This window comes from Anthonomus grandis, chromosome 17 (genome assembly GCF_022605725.1).
Source record: "Anthonomus grandis grandis chromosome 17, icAntGran1.3, whole genome shotgun sequence".
NCBI lineage: Eukaryota > Metazoa > Arthropoda > Insecta > Coleoptera > Curculionidae > Anthonomus > Anthonomus grandis.
In genome coordinates this window covers 17,994,603-18,009,024 of record NC_065562.1, presented here as the reverse complement: position 1 = coordinate 18,009,024, position 14,422 = coordinate 17,994,603, and the positions used below count along the sequence as shown (strand labels likewise).

General features: G+C 36.1%; 2 protein-coding genes across 6 annotated transcripts in view; one reads left to right on the top strand and one right to left on the bottom strand.

Moving 5' to 3' along the window:
• The window catches only part of LOC126746616 (uncharacterized), a 30,829-nt gene extending 19,327 nt beyond the window's left edge, over nucleotides 1–11,502 (bottom strand). For 2 of the 3 annotated variants that reach the window (XM_050454937.1, XM_050454936.1), the window contains exons 1-5: nucleotides 11,365–11,502; nucleotides 7,437–7,720; nucleotides 3,969–4,138; nucleotides 3,791–3,906; nucleotides 1,862–2,139 (exon numbers count right to left, since the gene is read on the bottom strand). In XM_050454937.1, coding sequence (XP_050310894.1) covers nucleotides 1,862–2,139; nucleotides 3,791–3,906; nucleotides 3,969–4,138; nucleotides 7,437–7,720; nucleotides 11,365–11,413 — 897 coding nt within the window. In that variant the 5' untranslated portion in view covers nucleotides 11,414–11,502. The remainder of the gene's footprint in view (nucleotides 1–1,861; nucleotides 2,140–3,790; nucleotides 3,907–3,968; nucleotides 4,139–7,436; nucleotides 7,721–11,364) is intronic. The other variant, XM_050454938.1, reaches the window with a different exon arrangement.
• Nucleotides 2,351–14,422, top strand: part of LOC126746621 (protein phosphatase 1 regulatory subunit 14B) — a 30,642-nt gene continuing 18,570 nt past the window's right edge. Inside the window, exons 1-2 of one of the 3 annotated variants that reach the window (XM_050454950.1) lie at nucleotides 4,681–4,693; nucleotides 10,690–10,740. Coding sequence is in view for 1 of the 3 variants with exons in the window: in XM_050454947.1 (XP_050310904.1) it covers nucleotides 2,429–2,500 (72 nt within the window). In the remaining 2 variants the exon portion in view is untranslated. Of the gene's footprint in view, nucleotides 2,501–4,680; nucleotides 4,694–10,538; nucleotides 10,741–14,422 lie in introns of those variants that run through there. The other 2 variants (XM_050454947.1, XM_050454948.1) reach the window with 2 other exon arrangements.

The following is a 14,422-nucleotide window of genomic DNA, read 5'->3' as shown; positions in this document are numbered from 1 at the left end:
AATTATGAAAGTTTTTCCACAAGTGGTCCAAAATAATTTACCCTCAAGTTTAAAAATTCGTGAAAAATTCAAATCAAGACCGATTTACTTGAAACTTACTAGAATTATAAACGGTTTTATTCATAATCGATAGGAGAAAATCACAAGTAAATTGGTCCATTATTTTTTAAATTATGAAAGTTTTTCCACAAGTGGTCCAAAATAATTTACCCTCAAGTTTAAAAATTCATGAAAAATTCAAATCAAGACCGATTTACTTGAAACTTACCAGAATTATAAACGGTTTTATTCGTAATCGATAAGAGAAAATCACAAGTAAATTGGTCCATTATTTTTTAAGTTATAAAAGTTTTTCCACAAGTGGTCCAAAATAATTTACCCTCAAGTTTAAAAATTCAAAAAAAATTTAAATCAAGACCGATTTACTTGAATGTTACTGGGATCATAAACGGTTCTATTCGTAATCGACAAAAGAAAATCATAAATAAATTGGTCAATTATTTTTTTAATTATGAAAGTTTTTCCACAAGTGGTCCAAAATAATTTACCCTCAAGTTTAAAAATTCATAAAAAATTTAAATCAAGACCGATTTACTTGAAACTTACCAGAATTATAAACGGTTTTATTCAAAATCGATAAGAGAAAATCACAAGTAAATTGGTCCATTATTTTTTAAATTATGAAAGTTTTTCCACAAGTGGTCCAAAATAATTTACCCTCAAGTTTAAAAATTCGTGAAAAATTCAAATCAAGACCGATTTACTTGAAACTTACTAGAATTATAAACGGTTTTATTCATAATCGATAAGAGAAAATCACAAGTAAATTGGTCCATTATTTTTTAAATTATGAAAGTTTTTCCACAAGTGGTCCAAAATAATTTACCCTCAAGTTTAAAAATTCATGAAAATTTTAAATCAAGACCGATTTACTCGAAACTTACTAGAATTATAAACGGTTTTATTCATAATCGATAAGAGAAAATCACAAGTAAATTGGTCCATTATTTTTTAAATTATGAAAGTTTTTCCACAAGTGGTCCAAAATAATTTACCCTCAAGTTTAAAAATTCATAAAAAATTCAAATCAAGACCGATTTACTTGAAACTTACTGGGATTATAAAGGGTTTTATTGGCAATTGATGGGAGAAGACTCTAAGTAAATTGGTCCATTATTTTTTAAATTACGAAAGTTTTTCCACAAGTGGTCCAAAGTAATTTACCCCCAAGTTTAAAAATTCATAAAAAATTTAAATCAAGACCGATTTACTTGAAACTTACCAGAATTATAAACGGTTTTATTCGTAATCGATAAGAGAAAATCACAAGTAAATTGGTCTATTATTTTTTAAATTATGAAAGTTTTTCAAAAAAGTATCCAAATAAAATTAAGTCTCAAGTGTAAGAACTGGGACTTGCCAGATAAAACTAGTGCTAACTCAGAAAGTATTAGACCCACGAAAATGGTTCATATATGAAATTGTTCTAAAGAAAGCGCTTTTTCTTTGAGTGTAACCCCCGTTTAACTGCCTTGACAATTTTCCAAGTTATCTTCAAAAAACTATGAAACTTTAAAAAAAAATACTGCGAAGCCAAAATTGTTCCAGTGAACCCAATTTTCAACCCAGAACCAATTTTTTTACATAAACCTGATCTCCAGAGAACTCTCTATTATATGATAAAGAAACCTAAAAAATATCTTACATAGTTGAGAAGTTACACGCACTACTACTAATTACTCAACTATTTCCTCGCTAAATACCCGACAAGATGGCGGCCAGAATTTTCTTTAACATTAATTTTTAAGTGGAATATAATTATTAACCCACGCGTCCAAGATCTTCCTTAACAGACACTTACGAGCAATTCTCCTCCTCCCCCTTCCCGCCCGTATTGCTGCTGTTGAGCGGGATCCGGCATCGTGGGCGGCGCAGGCGCCTTCTTAGTAGCGACCAGGGGCGGGGCCAGGACGGTGGGTTGGGCTTGTTGAAGAACCGCCTCGGGGGCGGGGCAACCCAACTCGTGACCCTCGTCGCTCGCGTCTGCGCACTGCGGTATTCCGTCGCACGCGTTATAGATGGCGATACAGTCGCCGGTCGAGCGACACTCGAACTGATAACGGCTGCATTTTCTCGCGGCTAAAGTGGGAATTTCCGTGAGAGAAGAAGAGATGGAGGACGTGGGAAAAGTTTTATGTTGCTGTCTGTGTAGTACGTAGAGTCAGTCGCGCGGTGGTTATCAGTATAGCCGATCGGTTTCGCGGTACTGCTGGTGTGGTCGTACCGAGAAAGAATCCCACAATAAAAAGAATTCATAATTTGCATACCTACGGTCGGATACCTACCTATATAGTTTATTTATTTAAATGTGTGTTTAGTTTGCGTGTGCGGTCGGATATAGTGCATTTGGGTTTTTTTTTGCGGTGTGATGGCGGCCAAACTGAGAGCCTTGTTTCCAAGTAATAATCCGGAAATATGCGGAGGAAAGACCGCAAAGGAGGTGAGATTTATAAATTGTTTTTTTTGCAATTTTATTGTAAATTCCAAAGACAAATTCAGGTTTGTTTCTGGACCTCCTTGAACAAACGAATGTCATGACTTTGACAGGAAAACAATTGATTTAATGTCACTTGTCAAACTTCAATGTGAATCCAGTTTTTTTGGAATGTTTCTATTTTTTTTTAGAAATTTTTTTTAGGTTTGTTTGTTCAGTTTACACCGTCCTTTGTCCCTTAATTTAAGTCTTTTATCGTGTTTACTACACCCGACATAGTCGGCGAAATCGTTAAAATAAGATAACAATCTCGAACATGTCCATGGGTGCGCATCAAACCAAACAAAAAAAAAAAAAGAAAACTGAGAAAAACGCGCGTGGAATTTAAATATTTTTACGGATGTTTACGGTGGAAAGCGTGAATTAAACAGGAACGAAATCAGTGGCGTCCTTCCTCCAACACTTCGTTCGCATTAATTTGGGCGGAGCCTAAGGGCGGCCATCTTCAAACATCACCATGACGACCGTCTCAAAGTCCCGCCCCATTATGACATGTTTTTTATTTATTATGGGGCGCCGGAGCTTAATCAATATGGCGGTGGAAAAGTCCCTCCTCCTTCCCAAGCAACATGTCATATATTATTAGTTAGTTACTTGGGTTTCTGACATTTGATTGACACCTTTGTTTATTATAACCAACATGGCGGCCATCTTGGAACATCACCATGGCAACCGCCTCAAAGCTCCTCCCCTTTCTGACATTTGATGCCCGTTTTTATTTTTCACCTTGGAACATCACCATGGCAACCGCCTCAAAGCTCCTCCCCTTTCTGACATTTGTTGCGCGTTCTCGTTGACTCTGGGGCGGAGTTTAATGAAAATGGCGGCCATATTGGAGACGTTATTTTTGAACCGCTGCGTGCGGATTCTCGCAACGGCCACTTATTTTATTAAAATTCTTACAAAAAAACAAAAGAAACTACGGCAATGTGTACCAGAAAAAAATCACCAGTCCAAAACGGCCCGTTACGGTCTTGATTCCAAACTATTTTATGGCATCATCCGTTAATCGTTTCCGTGTCGTATAGAAACAAACAAAAAAAAAACAAAGAAAATGCAGAAAAAAAGACAAAGAAGTCGTGGCCATTGTGAGTCATTTCTTAATTATGTCGTTGTTCAGAATAAAATTCTCAATACCAGAAATCATTAGGAAACTGGGGCACCCGAACAATGACCAATTTGTTTAAAAAGTGAAAGGTTCTTTTTACATTAATCACTCTAAAACAATTCGTTTACCTTCAGGTTGTTTCTCCACGGGAATCACTTCTTTGGTAATCACCGGAGCCTGAGTACTAGTGGCCTTAACCTCATCGGTTCTGATCACCTCGCTCTGGGAATCCCCCTCAGGCTTCCTATATATGGAAAAAAAGAAAATTTTTCAACGATGCCCCAGCCGACCAAATGACCGATTTACCGTAATTTGGTTAAATCCTGGATGTGTTTGGTGAGCTTGATCTGACTCTCCAGGTCCGGCACACGTCGATTTATCGATAAGACCGCACTCGAGTAATTCACGTGATGGGTGAATTTGCACTTGAAGTCTTCGGGCGGACCGCAATGGAATAAGTAACAACTGCCCGCGTTCTGAAAGGGACACGACCTTAAACAACTTTGTGACCTTAGTGTGTTCAAATGTCAATTGGGTGACGTTAACGGTTAAGCAAAGGAAGTAATGTCACTTGTCAGGTCAAGGAAGCGATAGGTTTGGCACGTCACTTCGGAAGTGAAGTCCAGAGATGGATTAAGGATTTTTTGTTTGGGGAATATTTTTTCAGTTTTTAGATAAGAAGGCGTCAGAAACTGATTGGAGGAGGATAGAAAATTCTACTTTAATTGCCTGGAATAAAGGGATTTAATGACATTGACAGGTGAGCGGGGGGATGTGACGTCACTTGTCAAATGTCAATGTGAAATCCAGGCACGAATTAAGGATTTCTTCATGTTTTTCAAAAAACAAAATGGTGTCAATTTACATGAAAATGAATAAACTTTCAGAAATATTGAAAGTAATCCTCCAAATGCCTGGACTAAAGGAATTTAATGACATTGACAAGTAAGCGGGGGGGGGGGGAAGAATTTGACGTCACTTGTCAAACGTCAATGTCAAATCCAGGGACAAATTAGGGATTTTTTTTTGTTTTTCAAAAAAAAAAAAAAATGGCGCCAAATTGCCTGGAAATAAATAAACATTCAACTGCCAGGCATAATGAAAGAAATTCTTCAAATGCCTGGACTTAAAGAGTTTAATGACATTGACAAGTGAGCGGAGGGATGTGACGTCACTTGTCAAATGTCGATGTAAAATCGAGGATCGAATTAAGGATTTTTTTATTTTTCAAAAAAACAAAATGGCGTCAATTTGCTTGGAAAAGGATAAACATCCAACTCCGAGGAATAATGAAAGAAATACTTCAAATGCCTGGAATAAAGGAATTTAATGACATTGACAAGTAAGTCAGGGGGATCAAACGTCAATGTGAGGTTGAGGGTCGAATTAAGAATTTTTTCATGTTTTTCAAAAAAACAAAATGGCGTCAAATTCCTTGGAAATGACACAATATTCAACTTCCAGGAATAATGAGAGAAATCATTCAAATGCCTGGAATAAAGGAACTTAATGACATTGACAAGTAAGTCAGGGGGATCAAACGTCAATGTGAGGTTCAGGGTCAAATTAAGGATTTTTTCAAGTTTTTCAAAAAAAAACAAAATGGCGTCAAATTGCTTGGAAATGAAGAAATATTCAACTTCCAGGAATAATGAGAGGAATCCTTTAAATGCCTGGAATAAAGGAACTTAATGACATTGACAAGTAAGTCAGGGGGATCAAACGTCAATGTGAGGTCCAGGGTCGAATTAAGGATTTTTTCCTGTTTTGACGCCATTTTGTTTTTTTCATGTTTTTCAAAAAAACAAAATGGCGTCAAATCGCTTGGAAATGAAGAAATATTCAACTTCCAGGAATAATGAGAGGAATCCTTTAAATGCCTGGAATAAAGGAACTTAATGACATTGACAAGTAAGTCAGGGGGATCAAACGTCAATGTAAGGTCCAGGGTCGAATTAAGGATTTTTTCCTGTTTTGACGCCATTTTGTTTTTTTTTCATGTTTTTCAAAAAAATAAAATGGCGTCAAATTCCTTGGAAATGACACAATATTCAACTTCCAGGAATAATGAGAGGAATCATTCAAATGCCTGGAATAAAGGAACTTAATGACATTGACAAGTAACTCAGGGGGATCAAACGTCAATGTGAGGTCCAGGGTCGAATTAATGATTTTTTCATGTTTAAAAAAAAAAGAAAATGGCGTCAGATTGCTTGGAAATGACGAAATATTCAACTTCCAGGAATAATGAGAGGAATCCTTCAAATGCCTGGAATAAAGGAACTTAATGACATTGACAAGTAAGTCAGGGGGATCAAACGTCAATGTAAGGTCCAGGGTCGAATTAAGGATTTTTTCATGAATTTCAAAAAAAACAAAATGGCGTCAAATTCCTTGGAAATGAAGAAATATTCAACTTCCAGGAATAATGAGAGGAATCATTCAAATGCCTGGAATAAAGGAACCTAATGACATTGACAAGTAAGTCAGGGGGATCAAACGTCAATGTGAGGTCCAGGGTCGAATTAAGGATTTTTTCCTGTTTTGACGCCATTTTGTTTTTTTTTTCATGTTTTTCAAAAAAACAAAATGGCGTCAAATTCCTTGGAAATGAAGAAATATTCAACTTCCAGGAATAATGAGAGGAATCCTTCAAATGCCTGGAATAAAGGAACCTAATGACATTGACAAGTCAGTCAGGGGGATCAAACGTCAATGTGAGGTCCAGGGTCGAATTAAGGATTTTTTTAAAGTTTTTAAAAAAAAAACAAAATGGCGTCAAATTCTTTGGAAATGAAGAAATATTCAACTTCCAGGACTAATGAGAGGAATCATTCAAATGCCTGGAATAAAGGAACTTAATGACATTGACAAGTCAGTCAGGGGGATCAAACGTCAATGTGAGGTCCAGGGTCGAATTAAGGATTTTTTCATTAATTTCAAAAAAAACAAAATGGCGTCAAATTCCTTGGAAATGAAGAAATATTCAACTTCCAGGAATAATGAGAGGAATCATTCAAATGCCTGGAATAAAGGAACTTAATGACATTGACAAGTGAGTCAGGGGGATCAAACGTCAATGTGAGGTCCAGGGTCGAATTAAGGATTTTTTCATGTTTTTCAAAAAAAACAAAATGGTGTCAAATTGCTTGGAAATGAAGAAATATTCAACTTCCAGGAATAATGAGAGGAATCCTTCAAATGCCTGGAATGAAGGAACTTAATGACATTGACGAGTAAGTCAGGGGGATCAAACGTCAATGTAAGGTCCAGGGTCGAATTAAGGATTTTTTCCTGTTTTGACGCCATTTTGTTTTTTTTTTCACGTTTTTCAAAAAAAACAAAATGGCGTCAAATTGCATGGAAATAAATAATTACCTAACTTCCAAGAATAATGAAAAAATCCTTTAAATGCGTAGACTAAAGGAATTTGATCACATTGACAGATAAGCGAGGGAGATGTGACGTCACTTGCCAAATGTCAATTCACATTGAAATCCAGGGACGAATTAGGGGTTTTCTTTAGAGCTTATTTTTCCAGGTTTTGGAAAAAAGGCTCAACTGCCTGGAAGAGGATAAAAATGACCCTGAGGAAAAAAGTATTTCAACTGCCTGTAACAACGAATTAAGACTTAATTTTTGAACATTTTTCTAGTTTAAGGGAAACGGCTTTGGAAGGAGAAAAATGGACTTCAACTGCCTGGAATTCCGGCGGAATATTACTGCCACACTACGAGGTTACAGTTACCTTTAAAAACTCCCTAAATCCCTCACCTTTTCCTCAAAAACAAAAACGTCACAGTCGACGGTCTCGCAGCATAACCTCAAACACTCCTCCCGACTTCCCAGATCGATTTCGTTCAAATACTTTGCGCCCATATTCTGCGAGTCCTGGGTCCTGATTATTTTATCCCGGTGTACGTTGAAGTTGTCGATGCAGGTCTGCAGGTCGATTTCCGACGACCTCTTGGGCCTCAACAGGGGCGGATTCGTGGCGAACTCCATAGTTCGCGGTTTCTCGATGCTCAGCACCTTATTGGTGCTGAGGCATAACAATGCTAACACAATCAAATACATTCTTTAACTGTGCATAACTGCACCTAACACTATAACTGAGACGATAACAGCTGATAAGCTGCGTGTAGTATAATTGTATCGATTTGTTTGAATGTGCGATACGAGTTTTTCTTGTGCGGAGGAAAATCGATAAGGCGCCTGCGCCCTATAGTGTTCTCCTGTAGTGCAAGGGCGTGTGACAATTTTCTTTTAAGTATTTAACGCGATTAACGGCGAGTTATGCAATAGGATTATTAAGTAATTTATGTGAAAAGCTTTAAGGATGATTATATAAGAGAATGCCAACTGATGTTATTAAGTTAATTTTATTGTTTTAAGCATTAATTATAAGCAGGAATCATCAACTGTTTATCGTGTCAAATTAGTAACGGTGGTTGCTATATAGAGTTCCCATTGCAGCAATTCATTTATTAATTAATATATGTGTAAATCAGTTAGGTTTCTTAGGTGAACGTGAGAATAAGGTTGAAATTATTAATGGGAGTACTGTACGTCCGGTCGATTATGCTGGAAGTAAGCGGTAATGTTTGAACGAATAGTTTGCCGAGTACAGGCAATTGAACATTTTAGAGGTTATAGGGACAAAAATCCGCCATTTTGAGCAGATTCAACTGCCTGGAAGGAAATTAATAATTACTTCAACTGCCAGGAATATATGACTGAAAATGTATAAAATTATTAATAGGAGTCAATGTAGTAGTGCGCTTTTGGTTATACTGGAAGTAAACGTCAATTTTTCTACATTTTTGAATTCTCCATAAAATTCCAAAAAATTTGAGGGGTCACTTGCCATACTTTGGACGAATAGTTTGGCAAGTACAGGCAATTGAACATTGGCCCAATTTTTTTACTTTTTTAGAGGTTTTAGGGCCATTTTGAGAGACATCAACTGCCTGGAAGTAAATAAATATTACCTTCAACTGAGAGGAATGTAAGATTGAAAATAGGAAAAAGTTTGAAATTATTAACGGGAGCCAATGTAATCATGCACTTCCGGTTACACCGGAAGTAAACGGCAATTTTTATACATTTTTGAATTCTCCATAAAATTCCATGAAATTTGAGGTGTCACTTGCCATACTTTGGACGAATAGTTTGCCAAGTACCGGCAATTGAACATTGACCCTTTTTTTACTTTTTCAGAGGCTTTAGGGCCAAAAATCCGCCATTTTGAGCAGATTCAACTGCCTGGAAGGAAATTAATAATTACTTCAACTGCCAGGAAGATATGATCAAAAAAGTTTAAAATTATTAACAGGAGCCAATGCAGTAGTGCACTTTCGGTTATATCGGAAATAAGCGGATATATTTATACATTTTTGAATTCTTTATAAAATTTCATGAAATTTGAGGTGTCACTTGCCATACTTTGGACGAATAGTTTGGCAAGTACAGGCAATTGAACATTGGCCCATTTTTTTACTTTTTTAGAGGTTTTAGGGCCATTTTAAGACACATCAACTGCCTGGAAGTAAATAAATATTACCTTCAACTGAGAGGAATGTAAGATTGAAAATAGGAAAAAGTTTGAAATTATTAACGGGAGCCAATGAAATCATGCACTTCCGGTTACACCGGAAGTAAACGGCAATTTTTATACATTTTTGAATTCTCCATAAAATTCCATGAAATTTGAGGGGTCACTTGCCATACTTTGGACGAATAGTTTGGCAAGTACAGGCAATTGAACATTGGCCCATTTTTTTTACTTTTAGATGGAACAGGGTCAAAAATTCGCCTTTTTGAAAAGCAACAACTGCCTGGAAGGATATAAATAATTACTTCAAAAGTTTGGAGCCAATTTATTTAATTTTATCCATTTTCTGGAAATTTTCAAAAGTTGCCTAAATCAAAGAAAAAAAATTGCCGTATATTTGGCATAAAAAGACGATCCGGAAAGTCTTATGACAAAAATGTGTATTTCCCATAGGAAAGCCAGGAAAAAATAAAAACTTTCCAATGAAGTTCTCGATTTTTTTTTAAATATCCCTTTTAATTTTTTAATAAAAAATCTATAGGTTTAGGAAAAAAATTGTTTAAATAAAAGTTGTTTAGAATATTAAGACCGATCATCTGATATAACAATTTTTATTTTATTTCCCATACAGTGGTAGAAAATCCCGAAAAACTTTTTTTCCAAAAATGCATTTTTTTCAAAAAGTACATAAAATTTCACATTTTTTATTTTGGCAATAGATACCTTTTTTGAATATAAAACAAAAAGTGTTTTACACATTTTCTTAAAAAATCAATAGAAAATCAGTTATTGACCATTTTTTGATTTTTCACCACAATTTCAAGTTGTCCAAATCAAAGAAAAAAAAATGCTGTATATTCAGCCTAAAAAGGCGATCCAGAAAGTATTATGCCAAAAATGTCTAAATTATTTCAAAATCTAGATATAATTCCGAATTCTCCATAAATTTCCATAAAAGTTGAAGGGTCACTCCACATCTGCCATTTTGACAGACATCAACTGCCTGGAATAAAAAAAAATATTTTTGTCCACCCATTTATTACCAAATAATGCCGTTGCGTCGGCCATTTTGAATCGGACAAAACGGAAGACGGCGCTCACCGCCATTTTGAGCCGCCATATTTACATTAACCGAGGGATTTTTGATTCATCAAAGAAAAGAGAGAGAGAGGGGAAGAAAACACCCTTCCAGTGAATTATTCCCTATGGCGCAAAACGCCCGACACGATCCCACCCGGAATTTCACGAACGGGAATTCCGGGAGGGTGGGGAGGGAACACCAACATCATCGGACATCGGTTCATTCAATTCATTCGGGTTTTCAGTCGAACGTTGACGTTGGATGGAGTAACAGCGGCGCCGTCGTCGACGTCCATTTTTCGCGTGCGTAAGTTTCTCTTCTTGCAGCAGGTATTATTGACCGACGCGTCGCGACGCCCGATCTTGTGATTGTTTTATTTTTTTTTGTTAATAAATAATTGTGGCTGTGATTTATCATCGTAACCGGAGAACCACCTTTTGCAGGTAGGATTGGAACTTAGGATTACTATAGGAAAAAACAAAGAACTTATCTAATTGAATTTGACCTTCGGTTCAGGCACAAGAATTTGACAAATATTGAATAAGCGAGACTCGTCTCGATAAAGGTCCCATTCATTCATTGATGGTTAAAATATAAACATGACTTCATCATCTCTTTGTGCACGGCTGCACCATCTGAGATAAATAAAATTTAATACCAGCAGAGTAGACTCTCGTTGAAAGCTTTTGTAATTTATAGGGCCATAAAGCAACCTTAACTCTCTAAAAATAGACCGCGTTTATTTGAAAAATTACGCCGCTAATTGCGGGCATGTAAATGAAGTAAAGCGGAATCGCGTGCTATATGTTGGTGGCGTCGCGACGCCTTATTAATTTTAATAGAAATCCTCGGTTTTTGCACCAGAGGATCACTTTCTAGGTATAGAAGAATATGAGATGTTTATTGAGACTCACCTCCATGCTGGACGGCCATTTTCCTCTCAAAATGACATAAAACCTTCTCGACCTCACATTTTATAACCTAAAAAATTTGGCGCCCCATTGTCAATGGTTGACAGGTGTCTTCTTAGCAGTTTCATTCATTTTAATATAATAATTAATACTTACTTGGAACACCTAAGTACATAGGTGGAAAGTATTCATTTTTCGACTTCATAAAAGTACAAACAATACCTCCATATCTCAGGTGATTTGCCTTCAAAGTTGAGCCTGGAAATGCCTAATAAGGGACATAAAACCCCCAGAGAACTATATAAAATGGCACTTGAGGTTCAGGCTCTCGAATTAGACCTTTTTTAGATGTTTATAACCAAAAAATAGCCTTTAAAACCGGTGCAAAGTCATCTTAACCTCACTTTTTATGACGGCGCTTTGACAGCTGACATGGCAACCAACTTAAACGACACAAAACTCATTACTTTTAACATTCATTATGCCAACTGATTAAAATTGAAACTCAGTTGAACTCGGGAGTTTGTACTTATTATGTCAAAAGTACTTTTCACTATTAGGACTTTTACTTTCCTTCTATGCACAGTGTTTCCACATTAATAGGTACAACCATCTATAAAAATCAAAATATAGATGATTTTAAGAGGGCTTGTAATTAGCAAGGGTTTATATAGTAAAAATAAACAACTTTGTATATTATTCTATCGTAAACAACACAGTGAGACAATTCACAATAATTCGGTTTTGAGAACCAGTGAATCAAATGCGCTTAAATAAGGATGGTGATACATTATGATCCACGTATAATGAGGAAGCTAGGCTATACTCACAATTGAAGATGTTATTTAGAATCAGTCATATCGAGTGACAGGTCACACGTCAAACGTCAACGTCATGACCTTCATTACCGTTATATTTTTTGTGGGCAACACTGCGAATGTGCAGAGTGACTAAAATCAAACGGACACAACCGCTATAAAAATGGCGGGCAGTGGTCAGGTATATTTATTAGGTTCGTGCATTAAACCTAACGAAACAGTGTGGCCAATCTTCACGTGTCACTTACTTACATCAGGTGGCGCCGCATTTAAACTTCAACATAACCTCCAATTAAACAATTCTCGTATCCAAAGCTTCGCACGCTAAAAAAAAGGGCACAAGCAACAGACGCACCAACCCGATGGAAAATAATGATAATAATTTACTTCAATGCCGCCGGTTAACTGCCAAGTTAACGACCTTAGCCCTATCCTTGTCTAGCTCGCGCAGTGCCTTTTGGTGGTAACGTGCAGGTGCATTGTAATAATTAACATTTAAATGGGCATATTTCTGTGATGATTATTCTTAGAAGCATATCCCGACTTGTTTTTAATGGATTACTTATCGTGAATTTACAAACAATGCCTCATAATCCATTTTTTGTTTCGAGAATTAAACCCTAAATCAAGTGGGATTAGTGTTAATAATTTGGCCGCGTGTCAACTGCACAGGTTCCTTTTGATGTTAATTTTAGCATGTTGACGAATAAAACTATTAGACACTTCTCACTGGTCAATTTGAATCAACCTATTAAATAATTCGTTTAAAAAGCAGTTTAGTAAACAAAGCTTAATCAGCACATTTGTGTAATTTTTTAATCGGGAACACACGCTTATCGCACACACTAATATTTATTTTCTCTTATCAGTTGTTATGCATTAACCAATATATCATAAGGCATTTTTATGGTCATTATCAGCCCATTTAGGCCTCTCAAGTTGTTTACTTATCGATTTCCTCCTTAATAAGCTTCTACTTTATCAATCATCGAGTCATTTCCTATCTTGACTCGGGTCCACTTGACTTGTCGACATGCACTTTCGATTTTAATCGAATAATAAACATACTCGTCAGAACATTGAGGTTAAAAATCATCAATAAAAAAAAAACAAAATGGCCGCCACAAGATGTCTTCTTTAAAACGCGTTTTTCACTCTATACGAACCGGAAATAGACAACCGCCATAGTCGATTTAACTTGCGGAAAAAGAACTTATACAGCAGAAGGTCGTAAATAGCTTAAAAAGACTCTTGAACTTCGTCGCGAACAAGGCACTTGGCGTCAAGTAAAAAACACCCGCAAGTTTCCTTTGCCGTTCGCGTTCACCTCTATCGATTTTAAATTTACAGGAAGAGTTTTTACGTGTCGGGAACGTCTGGAGTATATGGAAATCCTTAAGGATATTTAATGTTTTGTTAAGACAGTGTTAATTGTCACAGTTGTATGGAGTTGTTGAGAGCCTGGAAGAACAGAATAATTTTTTTTTTAATAATTTCTGAAAGACGTAAAAGTTACCCCAGAAGTCTGGAAGAGGAATAACAATATTTCCTATACTTGGGAAACCCCTGGAAGAATTGATCTGTTTTGGAAACTCATGGAAAAATTACGTCAAATACATGAAAGACGACCGAAGTCTGGAGAAGTTGCAGAATTATTTCCAGTTTTTGGAATACAAATAAAATCTCCCAAGAGCCTGGAATAATAAATTTTTTTTTCTCTAATTTCCGATTAGGTCAAGAACCTGGACGAAGAAAATTACGTAATGCATAAAAAAAGTTACTCCCAGATTCCGGAAGGAGTAAAGGGCAAATTAATTATTTGTCAAGTGCTAAAACTCTCGATAAAACAAGAGAGGCAACTGCATAAAAAAATTACGTCGAAGAAATTATTGCTTCCAAGAGCCTGGAAGAATTAAATTTTTTTTTCCCAATTTCTGGAAATCGTCAAACGCCGGGAAAAATATTTTTAATTTCTGGAATACTCAAAAAAAAACTCTTTTAAGAGCCTGCAAAAATAGGTTTTCTTTCTAATGTCTGATCTATTACAATTTATATACACCTATAAATTTATACACCTAAAACCATTTTTCCTTTCTTGGGTCCCAAAATATATCGATTGCGATCCACTTGTCGCACGTCAAACCAAAATTTAAAAAAAAATCAATTTTTTTATTTTTACTTTTTTTCTAAAAATAAAATATAACAAAAAAAAGTGCGGACCAGTTCGGACGTTCTGCTAATATGAGGCGCCGACATATATGCCCATCCTTGTTTCGCACGTAACAGAAGAGAAACGGCGATGTAGGCTATGGAGAGTGGGCGCGTGCCAACTGTTCCCGAATCAATTTATTTATACTGTTTTAAGGAGTTATTAAACAGTTGCTTTTAGTGATTTT